Source organism: Geotrypetes seraphini, chromosome 2 (genome assembly GCF_902459505.1).
Source record: "Geotrypetes seraphini chromosome 2, aGeoSer1.1, whole genome shotgun sequence".
NCBI classification, from domain to species: domain Eukaryota; kingdom Metazoa; phylum Chordata; class Amphibia; order Gymnophiona; family Dermophiidae; genus Geotrypetes; species Geotrypetes seraphini.
In genome coordinates this window covers 197,172,154-197,198,454 of record NC_047085.1, presented here as the reverse complement: position 1 = coordinate 197,198,454, position 26,301 = coordinate 197,172,154, and the positions used below count along the sequence as shown (strand labels likewise).

At 42.2% G+C, this 26,301-nt stretch overlaps 1 protein-coding gene across 8 annotated transcripts in view; it reads left to right on the top strand.

Annotated features, from left to right (window-relative positions):
• Positions 1-26,301, top strand: part of PHACTR1 (phosphatase and actin regulator 1) — a 281,124-nt gene that overhangs the window by 192,211 nt on the left and 62,612 nt on the right. For 7 of the 8 annotated variants that reach the window (XM_033934652.1, XM_033934647.1, XM_033934646.1 and 4 more), the window contains 4 exons: positions 7,533-7,736; positions 15,418-15,739; positions 20,161-20,360; positions 20,984-21,140. In XM_033934652.1, coding sequence (XP_033790543.1) covers positions 7,533-7,736; positions 15,418-15,739; positions 20,161-20,360; positions 20,984-21,140 — 883 coding nt within the window. The remainder of the gene's footprint in view (positions 1-7,532; positions 7,737-15,417; positions 15,740-20,160; positions 20,361-20,983; positions 21,141-26,301) is intronic. The other variant, XM_033934653.1, reaches the window with a different exon arrangement.

Sequence of the window (26,301 nt, the reverse complement as noted above, 5' to 3'; positions counted from 1 at the left end):
CGTGTGTGATGAAACATAGCATAGAAGACATGGAACAGCAAACATCCTGTGGCAGACATGGTATGAGAGATTGAAAAATGGTAGACATTGTGGCAAACATAATATGGTAAATATGGCATATAGTATATTGGGACAAAGGTGGCAAATGTGAAAGAACATTGGATGAGAAAACATGGCATGGATATAGGACAAAGCACATAGGGGCTCATAATCAAAACTTAAAGATGTCTAAAAACCCGCCCATGTTGGCACTTGGACAACCTAAAAGACAGGTCATTCAAGTGCCAATAATCAAACCAACTTTCTGGACGTGCCACGGGACTTTTTATGCTTCTGAAAGCCACTGTGTGCCCAGAGCTGAAAGGGGCATATCTGGAGAAGTGGTTAGGGTAGTATGTGGGAGGGATGGGGGCCGACCTAGACTTGGTCATCTTGCAGGGATAATTGAATGTTTTACTAGATATCCTGGACAAAACTTAAATATTGTGAGTTAGACAATGTAAAAACAGGTATAAGTGCCAAAATGGTATCCAAAACGACCAGATGACCACTGCAGAGACAAAATAAAGACCCCCTCACAAAGATCAGTCTAAAAAAGTACATACCTGTCTCCAGAACATCAGCACCTGGTGTAGGAAAACCTAATAGAGCTGCACACAGGTGTCATAAAAAGCCTGAACCATAGAGAGGAGGACCTAGGCCTATAAGCAGGGCCGGATTTAGATGAAAAGAGGCCCTAGGCTATTCTACTTATGAGACCCTTTCACCTCCCATTTTTAAGTTTGTAAATTACATGAGAGATAATAAAATACATCATTACTGTGATATATATCAATATGTTAAATGAAACATGTTGTTATTGGTACTAACCTTTATAAAAAATGTGACATGGATCTTGAGGCCCTAGGCTAAAGTCTAGTTAGCCTAGTTAGCCTATAGGAAAATCTAGCCCTGCCTATAAGCCACTCTAACCACTACATTTATGGTGGAACATGTGCGCCCCCCAAACCCTACTCTACTGCCTTATAGATGCCACCTGCAGCTATTGGAGTTGTATACAGGTGGGTATAGTGGGTTTTAGGGGTGTTTACGGTGGGCTCACCATAATCCATAAGGGAGTTCTGGAGAGATGTTTATCTGGCACCCTTTTTATGAAGTTCACAGCAATGCTCTGTAAGGTGCCCCACTGCTCTGTTGCCATGTCTCGGTGGCCAATCCAGTACAAGATTGGCCCCTCCAAGTTTCCAAGTATATTTAAAAATTTGTTAAACCGCCTATACAGAGTTTCTAAGCAGTGTACAATTAAAAATGTGGTTTTTACACATATGCAATGTTCAATGGACTTAAATACAGTCGGACATACAAATGGGTATAATAGGTGAAGGGCAAGAACTACATTATAAAAAGAAAAGTTACAAATAAGGCAAAAACAAAAGGGAGGGGATTAAAAATCAGGTTAAAAGATGTGAAATAGTCACAGGGCGTCCTTAATAGGACGATTATATGTTGAAGGCATCTTTAAATAAAAATGGTCTTGTTCTGGGCATTTGGGACTTGGACAAAATTTTGGTCGAAAACGTGGTATAAAGATAGACATTCTGGTGGTCTGGACGAACAATAGCCTGGAGATTCAGATAGATGATTTTCCCCAAAAAATAATTCTAGACGTATTTTTCGAAAATGAGCATTTTCCCACTGCTGACTTTGGCCATCTAACCCCATACACCCAAATTGGACTTAGACGTATGTTTTTATTATGCCCCTCATAGTGATTTAGATTCGAGACAGTGGAGGGTCGGGCACTTTGTCAGAAGGATTGTGAAATTTGATTGGCATACTTTCATAGAGGGTCAGGGGAAGAGGTGAGTTTTTATTGCCTTCCTGAAGTTCAGTAGGCCTTCTAATGATCTTATGCAGGTAAGTAGTTTGTTCCAGATGTGCAGTAGGTAGTGCGAGTAAAATCTTTCTCGGGTGTTCTTGAGGCGGAGGGCTCATCCCGAGGGAGTGTTTTAGGATGGACTTGATACTTGCTAATATTAAGTACTTAAACGGCCAGATTAACCACATACAAGTCAGTCCTATCTTTATGCAGTAACCCAGTGGTTCTTGGGCCTGTCCTGGGCGACCCCCAGCCAGTCGGATTTTCGAGTTGCCCCTGGTGGGTGTGCATGAGGCAGATTTGCATATAATAGAGGTGACAGGTATGCGGATCTGCCTTATGCATATTCATTGGGATGTCTTGGAGACTCAACTGACTGGCTGGGGGTCCCCCAGGACAGGTTTAAGAACCACTGCAGTAACCCATACCTGGCTAAGTGCTAAATATTGCGCTTAACCAGCTATGCATTAACAGGCTTTGGAAACCCAGAAATTCAATGCTGATGTCACTTTCATTGGAAGACTGGCTCCATGCACAACTCATCGCCAAAGTTTATCTGAGGCATTAGGTACTACACATTTGTGTCCAACAAACTAGGACCCCTGATGAAGGCTGATTACTTGAAGAAACACGGACCTTGTAGAGTCCGAGTCTCACCTTTGTGAGCATGTTCCATCAGTGACACGACTTGTACCTAATTTACCTTGAGGTTGCTTTTAGCTTGATTTTAATGTGATTGTTATGAATAAATTATTTCTCCTGGACACCCATAGACTTGTGTTCATCTTTTTGTTTTCATACAACAATTTTGTTCGTGGAACACTGGTCCTTTCTCTTTGCTGATGTCTTGAAATGGCCTGGCATAAAATTTCAAAGTTTAACGCTGGCAGTGATGTTGCAAAACGCTGGGCACTGCTGGCTAAATATTGACCTCAGAATTTGTTACCATTTTATTATGGGTTTCAAGCTGACTTGTTTTTGTCTTTAAATGGGGTGATATTTAGCTTGCGGTGGTCAATGGATTTAAAGCCACCAACATCCACGGACTGAATTAAACCCGGGTAGTCAGCGCTGAACCATCTGGACCCCAGTATTGAATAACTGGGTCTCCAGCAGATCTGAAAGTTATGGGGGCATCAGCAAAACTCAGTACCAGTACCTGGGCAAAGATAGGACTGCTTTTATGTGGTCCTGTCTTCTGGCTAGGTATGTGGCACTAAAGCTGTTACTCCCAAAACACTGTATTCTTAATAGATGTTCAACTGACTCTCTCCCCTGTGCATGCTTCAGGCTCCAAGTGTCTGCTAATCCAGAACAATTGAACTAGACACACCTCACGGTACCCTATTGCCTTAGTCTTCTGTTCCCTGGTGTTAATTGTTATTTATGTTTCCATGTAACCCGTTCTGGGCTCCCTGGGGAGGATGGGATATAAATTGAATTAAATAAATAAGAATGACACAGTGACAAAATTCATCACCATTCCCATCCCCGTGGATACTTACGGGAAACTATCCCGTGTCATTCTTTAGTGTCTATCTCAACCTCAGTCCTTCAACACCAGCATTCTTCAATGCTTGAGGGTCAGTGGCTGTGCTGTTCATACGCTGACTCTAATCTCTCTCCTTAAAGAATGACATGGAGATGGTTTCCCGTGGTTATCCGCGGGACGGGAACGACGATGAATGTTGTCACTGTGTCACTGTGTATTCTGTAAAGGAATCTGGGTGGCCAAGATGTCATTATAGAATAGGCTCTCAGCACATGTCCTTGAGGTCACCGTTTCCCTAAGCTGAGTGGGAGTCCTCCATCTACTGTCCTTCCATGGGGGATGCTGTTTCACCATCACATTTTTAATAGTGAGGGATAGGCAGGTTCTGTAGGACTTCAGGAAACTTGCTTGTCCCTAGCAATTGAAACCATAATATTGAAGCACTATCCCCTACTGGAAGCAATGCAATTGGATGACACCCGCTCAATTTAGAGGGAACAGTGCTTGAGGCACTTAAATGGAGACACTCAGTTATAGAATTGTTCTCCTATTGACCATAGGCCTGGGGTAAATTCCATAGTCTGGATCTTTCCATACCCTTTATCTACTCTAATGATTTCCAAACTTGTCCTGGGGGGATCCCATCTAGTCAGGTTTTCAGAATATTCACAATGAATATTCATGAGTGAGATTCGTATACACTTTTCCCCCTGGTAAGCAAATCTATATCCTGCATATTCATTGTGGATATCCAAAAACCTGATTGGCTAGGGTTCCCCCAGGACAGATTTGAGTATTACTAATCTATTCTGTCCCATATAGAGTTATCAGATTTTACTTTCGTAAAATCCGGACCCCCCCTAGACCCGCCCCCAGGCCCACCCAGTTCCATCCATCCCCGCCCCCAATACCACCCTAGCCCTTCCCCCCCCCCCCACCGCCTGCTCTCATCAGGCAAGAGGGCATCCGCTCATGCGCAGATGCCCTCCTGCCCGACACGATTTCGAGGAAGCTTTTTAAAACCAAACAAAGTGCCAGGTTTTAAAAAAACATCCAGACCCCCGGACATGGCCTCGAAAAGAAGGACATGTCCGGGGAAATACGGACGTCTGGTAACCCTAGTCCCATAGAGCCCAAAGGTTTGTGCATTGTATCCTTTGTTTTACACAGTCATGCAAAATTCTTCAGCTTAACATGAAGAGCCAAGTGGTTTAGGAACATGCTCAAGGAAGAATATGTAAGGCCTCGACAGTGCCATAGCAGACAGAGAACAAGCAGTAAAACACTGGACAGAAATGTCATTATTAGTGAAGGGGACAGGTTTCAGCCAGGTGGGTAGTTTCGAGGTCCATAGTGAAATGGTTCTGGTCCCAATACTGCCTCACACGCTCTGTCGTTTCTGGTACAGATGCATCTGGGGAAGAAAGGAAGAAAGGACCCTCAGGCTCAGGTTTGTCCCAAAAAAATTGTCCATTTATTATGAGTCCTACATCCATTTATATAGCATTATACATGGGTCAGTTTTCTCAGCATATGACTGTAGGAAAGACCATATTTGGTAACAGGATACATTAGAAAGAGGTAGCAAACATAAGGGGGGGTTTTAGTGGGAAGTTTCCATCTAAGGTCTAGCAATGTTTCTTATCTCTCTAAAGCACAAGATGTAAGACACAGAGCTCAGAACATAAAGAGAAAATGACCTTGATTTAGCAAACATACAAACTTTTTTTCAGCAGATCAAGCAGGAATAGAAAACTTACAAGGAATATATGTGCCCCTTCACATAGCTCATTTTTTTGTTCATGGACCTTCCAGTTAATTTTCTAAGGGAATTTAGCAGAGATGAGAATTTTACATCTGAAGGCCATGTCTGCATGGGAAAATGCACACAGCATTTTGAAAATCAAATTTCACATGGACTTTCTATTCCCTGACCCTCCCTATCTCCAGGAAAACCTCTTCATCCCACAGCTAAGTCTAGCCATATAGACAATCTCAGATGGGAGGAAGGTAGTTTTCACCACTAGGTATATACCTTTGAAACTGACCTCATGGTTTCTCCTAAATCTCAGAGCAGGATGCACAAAGCTCCGACAACCTGGTAAAAAATATCGGGTTGGAAGCAATTTAGTTTTGCTGGGCTAATCTTGGCAAAAAATAGCATGCAAATTATATGCATGCTATTTGTTCTGAGTAGCCCGGTAAAAGAGTGAGGAACTGGGCCTAGAGTTTTTCCTCGTTTAAGCTGTTGAGAGTATCTTGAAAAAAGCTTGGCTATCAAGGATTCATTGAGGTCTTTTCTCCATTTTACCACTCTTGTGTTTTTGTTTGGTCCTTCGAGTAACTGAATGGTTACTGGTTGTTGTGTTTATTTTACATCCAGGCCAGTAATTACCTCTTAAGCATTTAATTTAAAGCAGGGGTGTCAAAGTCCCTCCTCGAGGGCCGCAATCCAGTCAGAGTTTCAGGATTTCCCCAATGAATATGCATGAGATCTATTTGCATGCATTTCTTTCATTGTATGCTAATAGATCTCATGCATATTCATTGGAGAAATCCTGAAAACCTCACTGGAATGCGGCCCTTGAGGAGGGACTTTTGAAACCCCTGATTTAGGGCTTCCCAAATCTGTTTTGTGGGCCCTACAGCCAGTCAGGTTTATTAACATGCATAAATTGTAGATATACTTGGGGATTAATACTGTGGTGGGGGCTTTTCTTTTGTACTATTCTAAAGGGGAAGGTAGTCTTATGTTATTATATCTTATTGATTATTGTTTTATAATGATTATTGATTTTATGCTTATGTTTTTTAAGTATTGTGTTACTATATATTTATAATGTTCTTTACTTCAAACTGATTTGAATTTGTCAAATAATCTGTAAATCAAGGAATAACTGAAATCACTATGCATATATTGGAGCCATGGTATACCTTAATACCTATTTCTGATGGCTGTCAGCACAGCAGTCCCCTGGCATACTTGTGTCTAGAACACTCTCAGAAATTTCAAACCCTAACTATGCCTCAGAGGTGAAGTAAAATTCAAAGGAAAAGGTTGGAATCCTTTTATAATTGGGGGGGAGGGAGGTTAGTTCCTTCCTAGCAGGATTATTCCATTAAAGAGTTGCTAACCCTACTTGTATAAGGCATATTATAGCTTAGATGAAGAGGGTGGGAAGACACCTGGGCTAGCTTTTTAACCACTTCGCTGAAATTACATAGCAGCCCAGTGCAAGTATTCCAGCGGCTTGTGCCACATTTGTGTTTGTCAGCCTCCTACGTGCTGTTCGCTGTGGGTCTTTTCAGAGGGGCTTGGTCATAAATGTCAGCTCTGTAGGTGTTTGGTCACCCTTAATATGATGCCTATGTCTATGGTCATCTCTCCTATCTCATCTCAGCTGCCATGTGGATCTGAAGAGGTGACACAGGAGGTAGGCCTAGGGTTACCAGATTTCTTCTCGAAGATAAGAGGAGATGTGGTCCCGCCTTGTTCCAGCCCCAGCCCCAGCCTCTCCCCCTCCCCCTCATCTCCTTTCCTGAGCTCAGGCCCTTATCCAGAGGGCCTCCAAACATGGGCAGATGTGATGCGATGACATCACACATCATCACGTCGCATCAGAAAATCTGGACAAACTACCAGGGTGTGAAAATCTGTCCTGGCACCCAGACAGTCCTCTATAAAGAGGACACGTCTTGAGTTTTCACAGACATCTGGTAACCCTATATAGTAGGCCTGATATTAGAGGTGCTCAAGTTCCTTTGGTGCACAGTTCTGTGGCTCTGTTTATTATTATTGTAAATAGCTTTGATATTATATTGAATTGTGGCCATCATCATAAATAAAACATAAACCCCATGGACTCATTTTGGCTAACTGTGCACCATGGTACTCCTGCAGGTCTCTTAATCTTAAGCCCACCATCGTCATGTGAAGTTGGTACATTAATTGTATGGCAGTACATGTCTTAGAATTTTTGAGTCTGAAAACATCTCATAGTATGAAACCAGCCGTCATCTCTTTACCTGTCTTGCCATGTCTGGATGAAATCTCTTGATCACGTTTTTATCTGACGTAATTGTGCCATTTTGTCTTTATTGCCATGCTTGTTGCTTTTCTTGTAACTTTGTTGCGTCTGTTAATGTGGTTGTGTCCTCCAGTATTGGAAGAAAGTCCCACATCCTATGATCCTGGAACCCAGTCCCAAGATACTGCAGCTAAGCCAATCCTGCTACTGCCCCCCAAAAAATCTGCCGTTTTTCCCAGAGACCATGAAGACACCCCGGTGAAACAGTTCTCCCTCCTCAAGCAACCCCCTGCCCTACCTCCTAAACCCATTGCCAGGATTGCCAACCATATAATGGGTAAGTGTTCACAAACTCATTTGTGCTCCAGTCCCGTAAAAGAACAAAATATTAACCTGTTCCCTTGCAAAATAAGCATGTGTGTTTCTCGTGTGTGTGTGTATATATATAAATAAATATATATATATATATATGTGTGTGTGTGTGTGTGTGTGTGTATTAGGGCTGTACATCTATTAAAAGTTTTAATCACACAATTAATTGTATAAAGCACCTCTCACATTTCCTCCTACACAGTGTATTCATAGATAGTAGATATAAATGCTCAAATCTGACATATTTCAATTAATAAACTAAAAATAAAATAATTTATCTTACCTTTGTTATCTATGATTTTCAGTTTTTCTTGTCTGTGAAGGGTCTCTTTTTCATTTGGCATTTTTTCTCTCCTCATGTCCACCATCCATCTTCCCTCTACATTCCTCTGTCCTATCAAGGTTCTCCCCTCTGTCCCTTCCTCCACCCATCCTCATTCTGAATCTGCCCTCTCAGTGACTATATCCTCCAAGAATTTCTGCAAGGTGTTCCTTTATTGACCTGTCCTACATTTCACACAAAGTACAAATCCCTTCCTCTGTGATTAGCTTCCCCTCCACCCATGTCCAACATTGTCTTTTTCTGCCCCTATTGCTTCTCTGTCAAGCACTGCTCTTTTGTGTCCCTATGCTCCTTCCACATCCAACATTTCTTCTTGTTCCTCCTCATTCTCTTCCCTTCCTCCCATATCCCCTAGCCTGGGGCCAATATCTTTCTCCCTCCCCCTTTTTCCCTCTTGGATCATGTACCTTCTGGGTCCAATGTCTTTATTTCTCTCTTCCAGTCTCAGCCTCTCTCCCTTCCTTCTACTCCATACCACCTCCTTGCTGGTCCAGCCTCTATCCCTCTCCCTCTGATTGCTGGGTCCAACAACTCTCTTCCTGTCTGTCCTCCTGATCTAGCAGAGAACCTTGTGCATCTCTCCATCTCTGGGTCCAGCACTGCTCTTCCTCCCTTCCCCCCACCTCCCCCTTTTTGCAGGTTCCAATGTCTCTCCCCTTTTCTTTACCCTCCCCTTCAGTGTTCCATTGTTTGTCCCTCTCCCTCCCCACTCGTGGTCAATCTAACTTTTCCTACCACAGTGATGGAAAAAAGGTTAGAGGGACCGCGAGAAGGGAGGAAGAGGGACAAACGATGGAACCTGAAGGAAAGTGGAAGGATGTTGGAACCAGGAAAGAGAAGGGCTGGATTCAGATTATCTCACCTGGAGCAAGCGGGTGAGATTCAGTGCTTGTGGCTTAACCTAGGGGGAGGGAGAATGTGATTAACGTGTTAAAATTATTAGCGCACGTTAATATTTTAATGCATTAATCATATTAAAAATGCGCTAAAAAGACAGTCCTAATATATAAGTATAAAATGTCATATGTGGCAGAGCTAGTATGTACATCAGTGAACATATTTTGTACGGCTGTATATAGAGGACATATGTAGACACCAAAGATGTTGACAGTTTACTTGGAAGCACTTTCTTTGTGGAGGGTTGAAGGTTTGTGATGGCGGGAATCTTTATTGAGTGGGAGTCTCCAATGGAGATTTTAGCAAAGGCTGTTTCAGTTGAACGTAGAGGGTAAAAGCCTGATTGAAGTAGGTAAAAAAATAGCTTGAGATAAAAGAAAGTCAAGACAATGGGAATGGGGTGGGGTTTGGGGCAGACCTGGATGGAACTGGTGAGCAGAACAGGGCAGGAGCATGTGTCCAAGAGTTTTTAGCTTCAGATATGGTAACCCTAAGTTGGAAGGGCAGGTGGAGGGGCATAATCGAAAAGGACGTCTAAGTCCATTTACGTCCATCTCGCAAGTCGTCCAAAGTAAAAAACAGCTTAAGACACATTTTCAAAAGATACGTCCAACTTTTTTTTCATTTCGAAAATCATCAAATTATACGTCCTGCCGATCTGATCGTCCAAGCCACTAAATCGTCTATCTTTATACCACATTTCAGTCCAACTTTCACTCCAAGTCCAAAACGCCTAGAACAAGCCCTGTTGGACGTGGGAAGGGTCTGCAAAGTGATGGACTGCACACCCAGACATGCCACCTAAATAGTGGGGTACCTTACAGGGCACTGCCGTGAACTTCACAAAAAGGGTGCCATGGCTTCTCCTCACTATAGCTCCCTGATAGGTCATGGTGAGCCCCCCAAACCACCTCCAGAATCCCCTAGAACCACTTATCTACCACCCCAATAGCCCTTACGGCTGCAGGAGCCAGTACAAAAGGGTTTTGGGGGTGTATAGGGCAGTGCACATGTATCAGTATCAATACAGTGATTACAGGGGCTTATGGGCATGGGTCCTCCTCTCCATGAGTCCCTAACCCACCCCCAAGACGACTTAAGCTGCCTCTGGGCTGGACGACTAGGCTTTCCTATGCCAGGCGGCCAGGTGATGATTGTCTGGAGGCTGAATTTTAAAGTTATGATTAAAATTTTTATGGGGGCAGTTGGTGATCACTGGGGTAGTGTGTGGGGGTCTGTTTTATGTGTTTGCAGTGCTTATCTGCTGACTTTAGATGGGTTTTTGTGACTTAGACCATGTTTTACATGGTCTAAGTCACAACGTCCAAGTTCAGTCTAGGCTCTGTTGTAAAACTTTTGGTTATAAATGCTGTATGACTAAGTATAAGCCAGCCCACGTCCCGCCCAACTCCCGCCCTCGATACGCCTTCCGAAACGCCCCGTTTAGCTTTGGTCATTCAGCGGCACTATGAAGGCCTAGGTCGTTTAGAAATACGTCCAAAACCCGTTTTTATTATTGGCACTTGGACGTTTTTGAGAAATGTTCATCCAAGTGGCAACTTAGGCTGGTTTTTGGACGTTTTTCTCTTTCGATTATGAGCTCCTTAGGGTCTAGTGATTGAGGAGTAGTGTAACTAGGGCATGTTGGAAAGCATCAGAAATAATTGCAGTGGAAAGTGAAAGATTGCAGATATGACAGATAGAAGGCATCTTCTCTTCTCTTACTTCTTAGCAGGTATCCTCAAAAATTCATAACATACAGTCCAGTTATAGACAAAATGATTTTGTATAAGTGCCAATGGGATGTCAGACCACCCTTTGAGTAGCATAGCTCATTAGGGTTTAATTCCTCATTCTTCCCTTTGGGCACAACTTCTCTAAATCCTCAATTTATGTTAATTCTTATCAGAAGTACTTTAAATAATTCAATAAGCTTAATTTCATAAGTTAATTTCAATATATAAATTCATAATTTAGTCTCATAACTTAGCTTTTCAACCATCAATGTTAGTCCCCTTAACCAACGTGTTTCGCTTTCTTTATCAAGGCATGGGGAAGCTATATAACTTTTTACATCACTCATATAGCCGTCGGCTCTCTAAAGGTTTATAGAACATATTTTGTATGGCTGTATATATAGGACATATGGAGACCCCCACCCTAATTAAACCCTAATGAGCTATGCTACTCAGAGGATGGTCTGACATCCCATTGGCACTTATACAAAATCATTTTGTCTATAAATAGATAGAAGGCATGACAGTAGGAGAAATAGTGCTGTACAGATGTGTGGGAATAGGATCAGAGGAAGAGGTAGTGAGTTTGGAGGAGGGAAGAAAATTTGCAGTTTCTTCTTCAGTGATTTCAGAAGAGCAGCCTACATCATAGGTATCAGAACGAAGGAGGCCACAGGGACCATGGCCTCCCCAAAAACTGGCAGTCGATGGTTGGTGCCTGCCCTCCCATCCGTTTCTTGATGTTGTACTTTATATCTTCGGGGCAGCCGCCACGCAACATCAATGAGCAGGCTTGCCCCGGAACCCTTCATTCTACTTCCGGGGCCAGGCTTGCTCGCTGACGCTGCGTAGTAGCTGCCCCGAAGATTTAAAAGTGCAATGCCGGGAGGAGGTAGGAGATGAAGTCGGGAGCTGGTGACAGGCCATACTGCAGGATTCCGCTGGGGCTAGGGTGGAACTCCTGCCCCCCCCCCCACCTCCAAACCAAACAGCGTCCCGCTGCCTATGGCTCACATAGTCAGTTGTGAGAGTCGTTAGTAGAGAATGACACAGGGACAAATTTTTCCCCATCCCCGCGGGAACTCATTTTCCCATCCCATCTCCACGAGTTCTTTTCCTGCCTCTGCCCCATTCCTGCAAGCTCTGTCGTCATCTGCACAAGCTTCAAACAGATTAAAAACACGTGTTTGTGCGGTTAAGGCACAGTTTACAAGAATGGAACAGGGACAGAGACAGCGACAGAACTCACGGGGACGAGAAAATTGAGTTCCTGCAGGGACAGGGACAAATTTGTCCCCGTGTCATTCTCTAGTCGTCAGCTCACTTTGGCAGACTGGTCAGCACCTTTTAACCAAAAGCTCTGGTCTGTACAATAATGTACAATGAAAGCATGAAGAGATGATCGTGTAGCTGATTTGTAGATGGTATTCAGCAAGGGGCTGTCAGAAGGATCTGAATCATTGGGGGGGAAAGGTGTTTGGGAGTCTGACTGTGTGGTAAGGGGACGGGGAAATAAATAAATAAATAAATAAATAATAGACAGTTATATACAGGTCCCAGCTGATATTTAGCTGGGACCCACATCAGTGCATGCAGCCAGCAGCAGTCCAGTCAGACCTGGATATTCAGTGCCACAGACTGGACATGGCCCAGCATTAAATATCCAGTTCTATCTTAGCCAACGACAGTCAACTGCTAGCTGAATATTGACTGGTTGGTTTTTCTTCTCCTTGCTGCCATAGAAGTGTATTGAGGCTCAAAGGAAGAGATCTCAGGCTGCCAGAAGTAGTTGGTGCTAAAGGGCCAAGGAGATTTAGAGGCAATAGAAGGACTAGAGGCTCCAGATGGTGACAGCAGAGTTAGTTCCATATTCCTATATTTGCAAATGTACCTCACAAATTTTGGAAGACGTTGATTTTTTTTTAAAATTGGAGTCTGAAAAAAATGTACATGTCCAAGAAACTACTTCAGAGTAGTTCTTAAAGGTGTGTCTTAAAGGAAACCATCTGTTTTGTGTCAGGAGGATTTTTCAACAGAGAATAAGCTATACGATTCTTGGAGCTAGAATATCTATCTTAAGAACATAAGAATTGCCATACTGGGATAAACCGAAGGTCCATCAAGCCCAGTATCCTGTTTCTAACAGTGGCCAACCCAAGTCCCAAGTACCTAGCTAGATCCCAATAATAAAACAGATTTTATACTGCTTATCCTAGGAATAAGCAGTATAAAAGTGGATTTCCCCAAGCCATCTCAATAATGGCCTATGGACTTCTCTTTTAGGAAAGTATTCAAACCTTTTTTAAAACCCTGCTAAGCTAACCGATTTCACCACATTCTCCGGCAATGAATTCCATTAAGTAGAAAACAAGGAGGGGATGGGGAGTCCCTTGACTATGGAGTGGTTGGAGAAGAAATTCCTAATGTGTGAAGGATAAGAGAAATATCTGAATATGTTGTCTTCAATGTTTGTAAACAAAATCTTAGCCTGAACCGTCAGAATGTTAACACGGTTCTCATTGGTTCTTGCAAACTAAGGGGCCCTTTTACTAAGCTGCACTATAATTTGGCATGCGCTGTTATTAGCGCAGGTTTGTCCCTTGCGCCCAAGCCACTTTAGCATGGCTGTAGAATGGCCACATTTCCTATTTTGCCTATTAATGACCTTGCACTAGTTTCCCAATTAGCTCATGGCCATTACCACGTGAGCCCTTACCACCATCTATTTTGTAGACAGTGAGGGCTCCTGCATTAACCATGCACTAATTGGTTAGCGTGACCCTTAAATGAACATGCAACTTTCTGTAGCTCATGTTATATTGTTCTTTTATTTAAGCCTTTAAAACGACCTAATTACATACAGTAGATAATGTAGGTAAAAGGAGACCAGAGATTTGTTGGGTTCAACCTTCTGAACACCAAAAGTTCTGTCTGCATAATCTGGACAAGGCACTACACCTCTGTAGCCAGTTCTACAACAACAAAAAATCTTCCTTCCAAGTAAGGTGCTGGCGCAGAGTCACTTTTACCTACCCTTCTCTAGCTGTATCTTCATGCTCATTCATATCTTTTTTTTTTTTTCCCCCCCCCTTTAATAATTTCTCTCTTTTTTTTTTTTTTTTCCATTGGTCTTATATTGTTGCTATAACTACTGGCTTGAAAACTGCTTTGATTGAGACTCTTTTGGTACATGATATTTTGTAGTTTATCCTTGCCAACCTCAAATTCAAGTGTCTCGTGGAAACGCTGGTCATTGCTCTAAAATACTGTTATTGCTGTCTCAGTCATTGTTTCTTTACAGTCAATCTATTAGGGCTCCTTTTACTAAGGTGTGCTAGCATTTTTAGCGTACGCTGTATTGCTGCGCGTGCTAACCCCATGCTACAGGCCAAGAACTATCGCCAGCTCAATGCTGGCATTAGCATCTAGCACGCCCTAAGATTTAGAATGACTAGAGAAGGCCACAGGGTGAGAGTGAATTTACTGCTGGCAGAGACAGGTTGATATTCTTCAGATGACTGGTTGGGCTGGGCAGGTTCCTGATTTTGTGCTCACACTTCACGAGGGTTGGAAGAGCGAAGTTCTGTCTGCAAAGATAGCATCTAGTGGCTGGTCAAAGAGTAGCATCGCCCTAAGTAAAAAGAGGAGCAAAACCATGACGTGGCCGAACGGAACACAGCGGAAAATATGCCAGGCTGATTTGTGCTGAAGGACGCATGGATAGATCCACAGAGGAAATGAATTGCTGATTCCACACTGCTTCTTCTAGCCCAGCAAAACTTTACTTAAACTAAGGCCCTCTTCTATCAAACTGCAAGAACAGTTTCTAGCGCGGGGAGCCACGCTTAATGGCCCGCGCTGCTCCCGACGCTCATAGGAACTCAGCGAGCATCGGGAACTGCGCAGGCCATTAAGCGCGGCTCCCCGCGCTAAAAACTGCTATCGCAGTTTGATAGAAGAGGGCTTAAATGACCAGCATGCAGCACTTATTGTGTAGCATTTGTATTGATCAAAGGGCGCTAGATTGATCCAATTACTGGTCATAGTGTACTGGCAGTGTTTATTATAGAATGGCACGGGGACAAATTTTTCCCTGTCCCCGCAAGAACTCATTTTCTCATCCCATCAAGTTCTTTTCTTCTCCCTGCCCCATTTCTGCAAGCTCCATCCTCATCTGCACAAGCCTCAAACACTTTAAAATCATAAGTGTTCGAGGCTTGTGCGGTTAAGGCAGAGCTTACAGGAATGGGGCAGGGACAGCGACAAAACTCTTGGGGACGGGATGGGGAAAATGAGTTCCTGTGGGGACAGGGAGAGGGACAAATTTGTCCCCGTGTCATTCTCTAGTGTTCATGTCATGGTTCCAAATAGGGCTGTGGATGGAGTCGGTACACCAAACCTTTGACTCCAACACCTTTATTTTTCTACGGTCAACTCTGACTCTGACTCATTCAGGACAATAAGTATAAAATGATAAATTTACCATATTACAATGTAAGTTTGTATTTTGAAGCTGGAGTTGGTGCATTTTTACCAAATCTGATTCCACAGGCCTGGTTCCAAACATAGCACGCAAAGTGGTCGTATTTACAAATGTACCTCACAGAACAAAAAAAAAAACCTATTGTTTTTCACTGGAGACTTATTTTTGTCTTGCTCTTTTGTTTTAGACTCTGGTGCTCCTGTGAAATTGCCTTGTATGCCAGGAAAGCTTTCACCTCCTCTACCTCCAAAGAAGGTTATGATTTGCATGCCATTAGGGGGGCCTGACCACATCCTCGCTTCCTACTCCAGTCAGAAGAGCTCACAGCAGCATCACCATACGGTACTTCCATCCCAGTTAGCGGCCCATCAACACCAGCTTCAGTATGGCAGCCAACACCTGTCTACCGGATCCAGTTCGATACCGATGCATCCTTCCATCCCCCCTGGTTGCAGAGTCATAGAGGAACTCAACAAGACTCTGGCCATGACCATGCAGAGGCTGGAAAGGTAACCAATTGATGATCTATCACTCCTGCAATGTGCATTTGTGTAAAATCTGAGGGTAGACAATTGTGTCTATCTGAATGCAATCTTTTCTTTTGGATAGAAAGATATTGCATGGAATGGTCACCTGAAAGTCCTTCTGTGAAATAGAAGCAGTCATTTCTGTCATGAAATATTGTCAATATTTTTGCACTCGTTTCTTAATATATCTGAATTTGAACTCTGTAGCACTTTAAACAAGAAATATCGATCGCCATAGTACTTTTTAGTTCGGTTATGGCCCTGGTAAGAGGGCAGGAGGTGCTGCTGTTATTCAGTGAGCCATGACCAAATATCCTGTGAGAAACTTCTGGAAGGGTATCGTGTTTTTTAATGGTTGTGCCTAGCAAGCCTGTTACCCACAATGGTATGGCTGGTGTGGGATGAGAAATCTTATAAAATGAGCAGTACTAAATTACTGTTAAGGGAACCAAGTGTATATAAGATCATTTTATAATCATTACTGTTTTTGCATAACTTACTCTAAATGTGTGCTGACTAATTTTTGAAGGGTGATGTAGTCATTTTTACATAGGTGCTGTCAGCTGTGGAGTCATTTATTTATTTAAATAATTTTTATACCGCTGATAATCTCGGCAGTTTCCAGTAACACATAAAATGTAGACAAACTGTTACACAAAGATCCAATGAGGTCTTTATATTGCTCAAGATACTCTCAGCAATTGCTCCTCAACTGCAATACAAGGGAAATGGCACAATTTCAGAAGGATAATTCACATACTATATCATAAGTAGGCATCCATAAATAGCTTAGTTTTAAGCAATTTTTAAAGGTGGAGTGTTCCACACATAATCTCAGTGGACCGGATAAGTTATTCCACAAAAACATCCCAGCAGTCATAAACATTTTCATTCTACTAGATACATATCTTATATTCATAACTGATTGACATACTAACTTCATGCTGCCTACTGATCGCAGAGCTATACTGGGTCGATACACCTCCCAGAGACACTGGAACCAATATGGTACTGTTCGATGTAGGGTTTAATGCAATGGTAACACTTTAAATTGGAGAGACTTTTCAATACAGTACAATACAATGTTTTCTTATGACTGTTTGTTTCTTGAGAATTTGTTGCCTTTTTGTTGATAATTATGATGAGCCTGTTTTTCATATATGCATTTTTTTAATATATGGTTAAAACTCTAGAAATAAGTGAAGTCAAAGCATTTATTGCGAGCTTACTGCATTACATATAACAATTAGTTCCAGAGGGGGCAAAGGGATTGTAAGATGGAGACACCTATATTACGTATTACGTATTCAAGTGATTTTAATCATTTCTCAGCCTTTGTCTTCTTTCTAGAGCAGTCTTTCTGGTTGTGGGGACCTTTTTTTCAATTCCCTAGTGGTCCACTTTCAAGATCCACAATTGCATGTCCCAATGGAGGAGTAGCGTTATATGTTAAAGATCATATTAAAGCCACACAATTGCAGGATCTGCAGGGCAAGGAAGAGGCACTGTGGATCAATTTGGAAAGAGGGAATGGTAAATATATTTACATTGGTGTGATATACAGGCCTCCTTCACAGATGGAAGAAGTAGATAGGGATTTAATACTAGACATTCAGGCCCTGATTCTCCAAAGTGCATCCCGATTTTAGGCGTCCTACAGCTGTCTAATCAGCCAATCGGGATGCACGTTTTTTTTTTTTTAAATGCTCCCCAGGCAAGCCTGAAGGCGCCTCCGGGAGCCTAGGGAGACCCGCAAGATGCCTAAGCTCGTCTAAGGGCCTTAGGCTGAACCTAGGCGGCCCTACGCGTCTCCCTAGTAGAGGAGAAGCTTAAAATGTAGGCCAGCAAAATGCTGGCCTACATTGTAAGTAGACGCGGCTGCTATACTTATCGCGGCAAGGGATCTCTCTGCCGCTATAAGTATAGCGGGCCGCGGCCCCCTGACCAGGAGGGTGCCCAAACCCTCTGGCCAAAGACGCACCCCCCCCGACACTACCGACCCCCCCCCCCGCCGACATTACCGATCTCCCCCCCGACAATATCGATAGCTGGCAGGAGGGTGCCCAATCCCTCCTGCCCGATGACGCACCCCCCCCCGACACTACCAACCGTCCCCCCCGACATTACCGATCTCCCCCCTGACAATATCGATAGCTGGCAGGAGGGTGCCCAATCCCTCCTGCCCGAAGACGCACCCCCCCGACACTACCAACCGCCCCCCCCCCGACATTACCGATCTCCCCCCGACAATATCGATAGCTGGCAGGAGGATGCCCAATCCCTCCTGCCCGAAGACGCACCCCCCCTGCGCTAACAACCCCCAAACCACTCCACCAAACCTGTTCTTAGATGGGTCTTGCACGTCTTGAGCCGGCAGGCACACCTCGTCGAAATGAAGCGGGCCCGCCCCTTCCCGGCCCATCCCGCCGAAGCCTAAGGCCTGATTGGCCCAGGCTCTAGAAGCCTGGACCAATCAGGCTTTAGGCATAGCGGGTCCGCCCATCCCCACTAAGTCTAAGGTCTGATTGGCCTAAAATCGGGACGCACTTTTAGAGAATCAGGCCCTCAGAATATATCTAAAAAAAAGGGGAAGTCTTGCTAATAGGTGATTTTAACATGTCGGATGTTGATTGGGGTATCCCTATTACGGGTCTTCTAGAAGTAGGGAGATTCTGGATTCTCTACAAGGAGAACTGTTCCAGTAGTTGGTAATGGAACACACATGGGATGGGGTCATACTGGACTTAGTGCTTACAAACAAGGAAAGTGTTTCTGATGTTACAGTGGTGATCATCTGGCATCCAGTGATCACTGCATGGTACAGTTTAATATTAAGATGGATATAGAGAGGGCTTATTCAAAAGCAAAGGTTCTACTTTTAAAAAACTAACTTTGTTTGGATGGGGATTAACGGCACGGAATTATTGGCTGGATGGGACCGTCTGGAAGGAATGGGAATTTCAGTGGGCAAAATTGAAAAGAGCAATTGTAAGGGCGACAAACGTTTTTTGTGAGCCAAGTAAGTAAAAGTAAGAGGAAAAGAAGGCCGCTATGAACAGCGGCGGTTTCAGCTCAAAGAAAAGTTTTTTTTTACCAAAAATGTTGGTGCATGTAACTAAGGAGGCATAGCCCCTGACGAAACTAGAAGTGAAACGGTTGGGCAGCCGTCGGGCGCAAAGATAAGTGCCTTTTCTTTACAGCACTCTATGCACTTTATAATTTATGCAGAGCACATGCTATTTGCTAAGACCAATGATGAAAACACCACCGCAGCAAGGGCACGAATAGAATTATAAGTAGTGCCTTGGGTGTTTGAGGTCTAGCAAGAAATCCACTTATTATAAGTTTTGCTCTCATCATATGGTATATATATCTATTGTAAAACTATAAAGTGATAGGAGTATAAATTAATCAAATTGCTGGTAGCGTTATACTATCAGAATACACAAGTTATGTACCAGCTTCTACTAAAATATCTTAAATACAAAAATTCTATAACTTCAAAAATTGTTTAAATAATCTATAAAATAAATTATTAATAAATATCTATATAAATGTAAATATAAGATAATGAAAAGTGCTCAGTGTCTTATCTCTTGAATGCGAGCCACATAGAGATCATAAAGGGACCATCATATCAATTTTCAGTCCCTAATAAAAAATGTTTTTCTGACTAATGTTAATAATTTCTATTTGCTATAAATAATGTGAAATAATAAATATATTGCACTTATCATATGAGATGGTCTGCTGCTGTGGCTCTGCAGGTTATATTTCCAAATAAATGGTGATATATGTGATTATCAAAATTAGTGCAAAACGGTGCAAACATGCAAAATATGGGGGTATAAGCAGCTCCCCATAATGAATAGAAGATACTTGATTCCTCAACCCAGTCCTGAGTTTCGCCAAATAGGCTTCTTCAGGAGGAGTAAACGCTTAAAGCTGTTAAAGGACATTTGTTCACAAACGCTGACTTTTAGCTTGACTTTTAGCTTGTGTATTCTGATATATATCTATTGGACATTTCATCAAGTTTCCTTATTTAGCCGTCGCATGATTGACATGCGATCGGCAGCCACTTTTTAGGTGTCGCCAGTATCAACGCTTTATAGAGAATCTGGGCTCTTATCAGTTTCAATAAATAAATCTCAGATCCATTCTCCAGGAAAACAACACGCCATGTCTCTTGCTGAGCATCAATCCATCAAAAGCACCTACTTCCAAAATAGCTGTAAATCCAGGTTTATGATTCATTTGAAATGTTTTCTATTTTTTTCACCACTTTTTCTACATGCCTTTCTCATCACAATTTTTGTTTTGCTTTTTATAGGAGAAAGGCCTAGCCATTTCTAATTTTGGGGAATTCTCTAGCATTCAGTTTTTCTTCTGTCTTCACTCAGCTCTGGTTTACACACTGGTGACGGCATCACAAAAGCAGGACTTGGAAGCATTTTGGACATGAGACAAGTGCCAACCGTTGTGATCGAATGCGATGACGATAAAGAAAATGTGCCTCATGAATCTGACTATGAAGACTCTTCTTGCCTCTATACAAGAGATGAGGATGATGATGAAGATGACGATGGCTCATTATACACAAGTAAGGTTAAGTTCCCTTATGTGGCTTTGCTTTTCATTCTCTTTTACAGTAGTATTTCGTGACTCATTAAATAATTCAATTATCACCTTTCCAGTGTTTCAACATGTGAAAAGGGATTCCAGAATCAAGTGTGTGTTTATGATCACTCTGTGGTAGAACAATGGACAATTTGTTGAGTTACTGAGCTTTTCCTTTCTTTATTTTTAGTGTGTGTGTGTTTGTGTGTCCTGCTGCTTTCTGTCTTCAATAGGACGCAGCAGGCCTTGAGCATGCATGCACAGTTGCTTAGCCCACCATTGTACTGTATTGCAGGCTTGGCTGGCTATAAAAGCAGTGGTGGTGATAGAGGATCAGGGGGGAGATGCTGGACTCCTTGAGATGGAAGGGAAGAAGAGAGATGCTGGACATATAGATAAAGAAGGGGAGATGCTGAAGATAAGGGGGGGTAGGAAAGGGAAGGAGAGATACAGGTGAAGTGGGGCAGTGGCACATGACTGATGGTTTGCTTAAAGCATCAGATACCCTAGGGCTGACCCAGGTCTAGGGCGCATTTTTCATACCTCTGTGCATGCCTTCATGCAATGTTGATGTCTCTTGTGACAGTCTTCTTCATGTCTTCATAGGTTCTCTGGCACTGAAGGTCCTTAGAAAGGATTCTTTGGCAATCAAGCTCAGCAATAGGCCTTCTAAGAGGGAGCTGGAGGAAAAGAACATACTCCCAATGCAGACTGATGAGGAAAGACTAGAAACTAGGCAACAAATTGGAACCAAATTAACCAGGTAAGCTCACTCACTGGAGAGGCAAGGTTGTCCAGGATGCCCACACCTATTCAGCCTGCAGCTGTTCATTGAATTACTGTAATCCTTTTTCTTCCTCCCCACTTAAAGTCAATCAATTTGTACCTTTGCTTAATCTTTGTAAACCTCATAGAACTTCACGGTATTTCGGTATATAAGCTGTTATTATTATTATTATTATTAACTAGATTAGATGAATAAGAAGGCTTGAAATAGGTGAACTACAGAGCTCCATAAAAATCCAAAGGCTAGATTTAACGTCATTACCACACACATGAACATTATTAACACCAGGTCCTATTTTATGACATAGGACCTGTTTACTAATAAGGCACATTAATGGTGTCTGAGTGTGTAGCACCACACTTTAGTAAATATAGTCTTAAAATTGAAAATGGAGCGTCTGTGGTACATTATGACTGAAGAGAATCTGCCCATCAGAGCTAGTAGAGTTTCAATGCATTACAGAGGTGTTGCACTTCAGCCCCATAATAGGGGGGTGTGGGTGGGGGTGCAGCTGCTTCGTTGACTCGGAAGGGCAGTGAAGAGCTTGGTGCTGGAGAGCTACTACTACTGTTTATTGTTTCTGTAGCGCTGAAAGGCATAGGCGGCACTGTACATTTAACATTCAATAGACAAACCCTCATTTTGGCCCTTATCCAGGAAGAAGACCTTAGTCATTTGAACAGTGTGGGAAAGACAAAATACTGCTGTTTGCACATGATGCCAAAAAAAAAAAGCATACAGTGCTGTATACTGTAGTTGTCTTCCAGCTTATTTTTACATGGTTGTGATGCCATATGCAGCGCTTTGCGTGATGAACATAAGTCAGAACCAGCATAGAATGGAAAATAAACACAAGTCAGAGACATTCAAAGGGAAAAGAGAAATAGGTCTTTTCCCAAAAGCACCCACAAAAGTGAACAATACAAGAGCGATAAGAATGGGAGCCATTGCAGAAAACAGGTGCTAGGCAATCACAAAGGAGAGACTGGGTTTGGGGATGACAAATAGAATGGCTCCACAAAGAAAGGAACCTTCAGCAGAATTTTAAGGTTGGGGCGGTGAGCCCGCTGTAGTGGAAGGAAAGGTAAGTTTCAGATGTAAGATTCCGAATCTAGACCCAGAGCATTTAAAGAATTTCTTGGAATCAAGGCAGCCTCCAGCTCTTATGGCTGTATCTACTCCTTCATATGTATAATTTAAATGACACAGTCAGTCTGATTAAGAATTTTCCTATATAAATTCTTTTGATCCCCCTAAAATTTTGTGTAATCTTGCTCTCTTTCACTGCTAATTATTTCTTATTTTTTGAAGTTAACAATAGAGGCTTTCTATATGTTTAGTAGATTATATATTTCTGGGAAATTTTCATTGTAAGAATCTATTTTCTTTAACAAGTGTAAACACAAAAAAATTTTTAAAAAAATTTCAGATGTAAGAGACAAGTGCGGAGATGACTTGGAGGTGAGAGCAAGTTGAGGAGACAGTATAGAGAGGGAAATGGGTTGTAAATGAGGTTTGTAATGGGGGAGGAGGTAGAGGCTTATGAGGCCCTGACAGAGGGAATAAGGCACCTAGATTTAATGACCCGATATTCAAAGCTATGAAGAGACTCCTGCCTGGTTAAATCAGTTATGTCCAGCTATAGACTGATCTAGGTTGTGCTAGTTTAGGTTGTGCTGCTGAATATCAACACTGACTGCCTCTGGACTATCGAGATGTTGCTGGGATGATTCAGGGATAGAGTCTTAGTGGAGTCATCACTTATTCAGTGCCGGGATAGCTATCCAGGCAATGGCATTAAATATTGGCCAATAGCTGTACGAAAGGGTGCTGAAAAGTTCTCAACCAAACCAACTTCCTAAATTCTGAGTTGTTATTTTGCAACTGTGGCTGAAGAGAGTGTTATTTTATTTTGCAAAGTGCCAATTTGTAGAATCATATTGCTATGTTTTGACACTTTTTTCAGATCATTGATTGAACCATGTCAACGAAAAGTGTGGAACTCTGAGCCGTCAAGAAATTCCTTTGCCTGCAGAAGAAAACTCCAAAGGAAATCCATGAATGTATGTTGCAAACATTGAGTGACAAATGCCCATCGTACTCCACAATGAAAAAGGTGGTGTTCAAACTTTCAGAGTGGAGATTTCGAGACCAAAGATACAGCAAGGTCTGGGAGGCCTCAAACGGTGTCAGCTCCTGAAATTGTTGACCATGGTCCATGACCTGATTTTAGCAGATTGATGAATATAGGCTGAAACAATTGCTGAGATACTACAGATATCGAGGGATATTGAGCTGGATATGCAGAAGCTGTCAGTCAAGTGGGTGCCCGAATGTTTAAACGCTGATGAGAAACAACATTTAGTGGACACTTCCAAACTGATTTTGCAGCATTTTCAATGAAGAACATAAGAACTGCCTTCTCCGGATCAGACCTTCGGTCCATCAAGTCCGGCGATCCGCACACGCGGAGGCCCTGCCAGGTGTACACCTGGCTTAATTTATAGTCCGTAAACTACACTATAGTAGAGTCCCCCAATGGGAAAAAAACCACTAGTATATATTATCTAAATATTCCCATATACTTAAGAGAAAGTGTATAACACTAATAATTCAATTATACTTAGGAAGAGACCTCAGTAACGGAGCCCACGCACAGTCGTTTTTCATAGACCGAAATTTCAACGCGGTTATATGCTCCTTTGCTCCAATCATCGGTCTCCTTCCTATGTGTCTTCTACCCTATATTCTAACTATTTTATAAATAGAGTATCATTATTTATTCTTAATATTTATTTTTTAATCCTTTTTTTAACAGTGAAATATCTTAATAATTTTACTTTAAAAAATAATCGTAATTCATCTAATATAAGTCAGGTGTCTACACTCACTCATTAGAGACCAAACTGACATCATTCACACACTTCTAATTTCAAATTGTTGTTAAACATTAGTCTATAATATTTTTGAAAAAAGTACTTAGCTTTCATTTTTTAACTTTTAGTTTTCATTTTTTAGTAGAGCTCGTATATCTTGTGATACCAACGTGGCCAGCGTTTCGTAGACTTAAATGTTTGTCTACTGCTTCAGGGCTGTTTCTCACGTACAACAAGCTATTGTTTAACACACACTATCAGTCTCAATGAGATGACTGATAGTGTGTGTTAAACAATAGCTTGTTGTACGTGAGAAACAGCCCTGAAGCAGTAGACAAACATTTAAGTCTACGAAACGCTGGCCACGTTGGTATCACAAGATATACGAGCTCTACTAAAAAATGAAAACTAAAAGTTAAAAAATGAAAGCTAAGTACTTTTTTCAAAAATATTATAGACTAATGTTTAACAACAATTTGAAATTAGAAGTGTGTGAATGATGTCAGTTTGGTCTCTAATGAGTGAGTGTAGACACCTGACTTATATTAGATGAATTACGATTATTTTTTAAAGTAAAATTATTAAGATATTTCACTGTTAAAAAAAGGATTAAAAAATAAATATTAAGAATAAATAATGATACTCTATTTATAAAATAGTTAGAATATAGGGTAGAAGACACATAGGAAGGAGACCGATGATTGGAGCAAAGGAGCATATAACCGCGTTGAAATTTCGGTCTATGAAAAACGACTGTGCGTGGGCTCCGTTACTGAGGTCTCTTCCTAAGTATAATTGAATTATTAGTGTTATACACTTTCTCTTAAGTATATGGGAATATTTAGATAATATATACTAGTTAATTTATAGTCCACCATATCCTTATATGCCTCTCTTAAGGAGATATGCATCTAGTTTGCTCTTGAAGCCTAGGACGGTCGATTCCGTCATAATCTCCTCTGGGAGGGCATTCCAGGTGTCAACCACTCTCTGAGTGAAGCAGAACTTCCTGACATTAGTCCTGAACCTGTCCCCCCTTAGCTTCATTACATATCCTCTAGTCCGTGTCAAATTGGACAATGTAAATAATCTTCTCTGCTCTATTTTGTCGATTCCTTTCAGTATTTTGAAGGTCTCGATCATATCCCCACGCAGTCTCCTTTTCTCAAGGGAGAACAATCCTAGTGTTATAAGTCTGTCCTCGTATTCCAGTTTCTCCATATCCTTCACCAGTTTTGTTGCTCGTCTCTGCACCCTCTCCAGCAGTTTTATATCCTTCTTTAGGTAGGGAGACCAATGTTGGACGCAGTATTCCAAGTGTGGTCTGACCATTGCCCTATAAAGCGGCATTATAACTTTCTCCGATCTACTCGAGATTCCTTTCTTTATCATGCCCAACATTCTATTTGCCTTCTTTGCCGCTGCCGCGCATTGTGCCGACGGCTTCAGGGTCCTATCTATCAGTACACCCAGGTCCTTTTCTTGTTCACTCTTCCCCAGAGTTGCACCTGACATTGTATACTCGTATTCCTTATTTTTATTGCCTAAATGCATTACCTTGCATTTCTCCACATTGAACTTCATCTGCCATTTCTCCGCCCATGTTTCTAACCGAAACAAGTCGCTCTGGAGTTTCTCTCTATCATCCTGCGATCTGATTGCCCGGCATAGTTTTGTATCGTCTGCAAACTTGATGATCTCACTGGATGTTCCTTCCTCCAGGTCATTGATATAAATATTAAAAAGGATCGGCCCAAGTACCGAGCCCTGGGGTACACCACTAGTCACTTTCTCCCAGTCGGAGAACTTCCCATTTATGCCCACTCTCTGCTTTCGGTTTTCCAGCCATTTGCCTATCCACCTTTGTATATCCCCCTCTATGCCATGGCTTTGTAGTTTCCTGAGAAGTCTTTCGTGTGGAACTTTGTCGAACGCTTTCTGGAAGTCCAAGTATATTATGTCCACCGGCTTCCCACTATCAATTTGCTCGTTCACGGTCTCAAAAAATTGGAGTAAATTCGTCAAACATGATTTCCCTTTCCTGATTCCATGTTGACTGGGTTTCATCAAGTCATGTGCGTCCAAGTGCCGGACTATGCTATCCTTGATCAGTGCTTCAACCATCTTGCCAGGGACAGACGTAAGACTCACAGGTCTATAGTTGCCCGGTTCCCCTCTCGATCCTTTTTTGAAAATTGGGGTGACGTTCGCTATCCTCCAGTCGTCCGGTATCTGTCCAGTTCTGATTGTCAGGTTTGCAA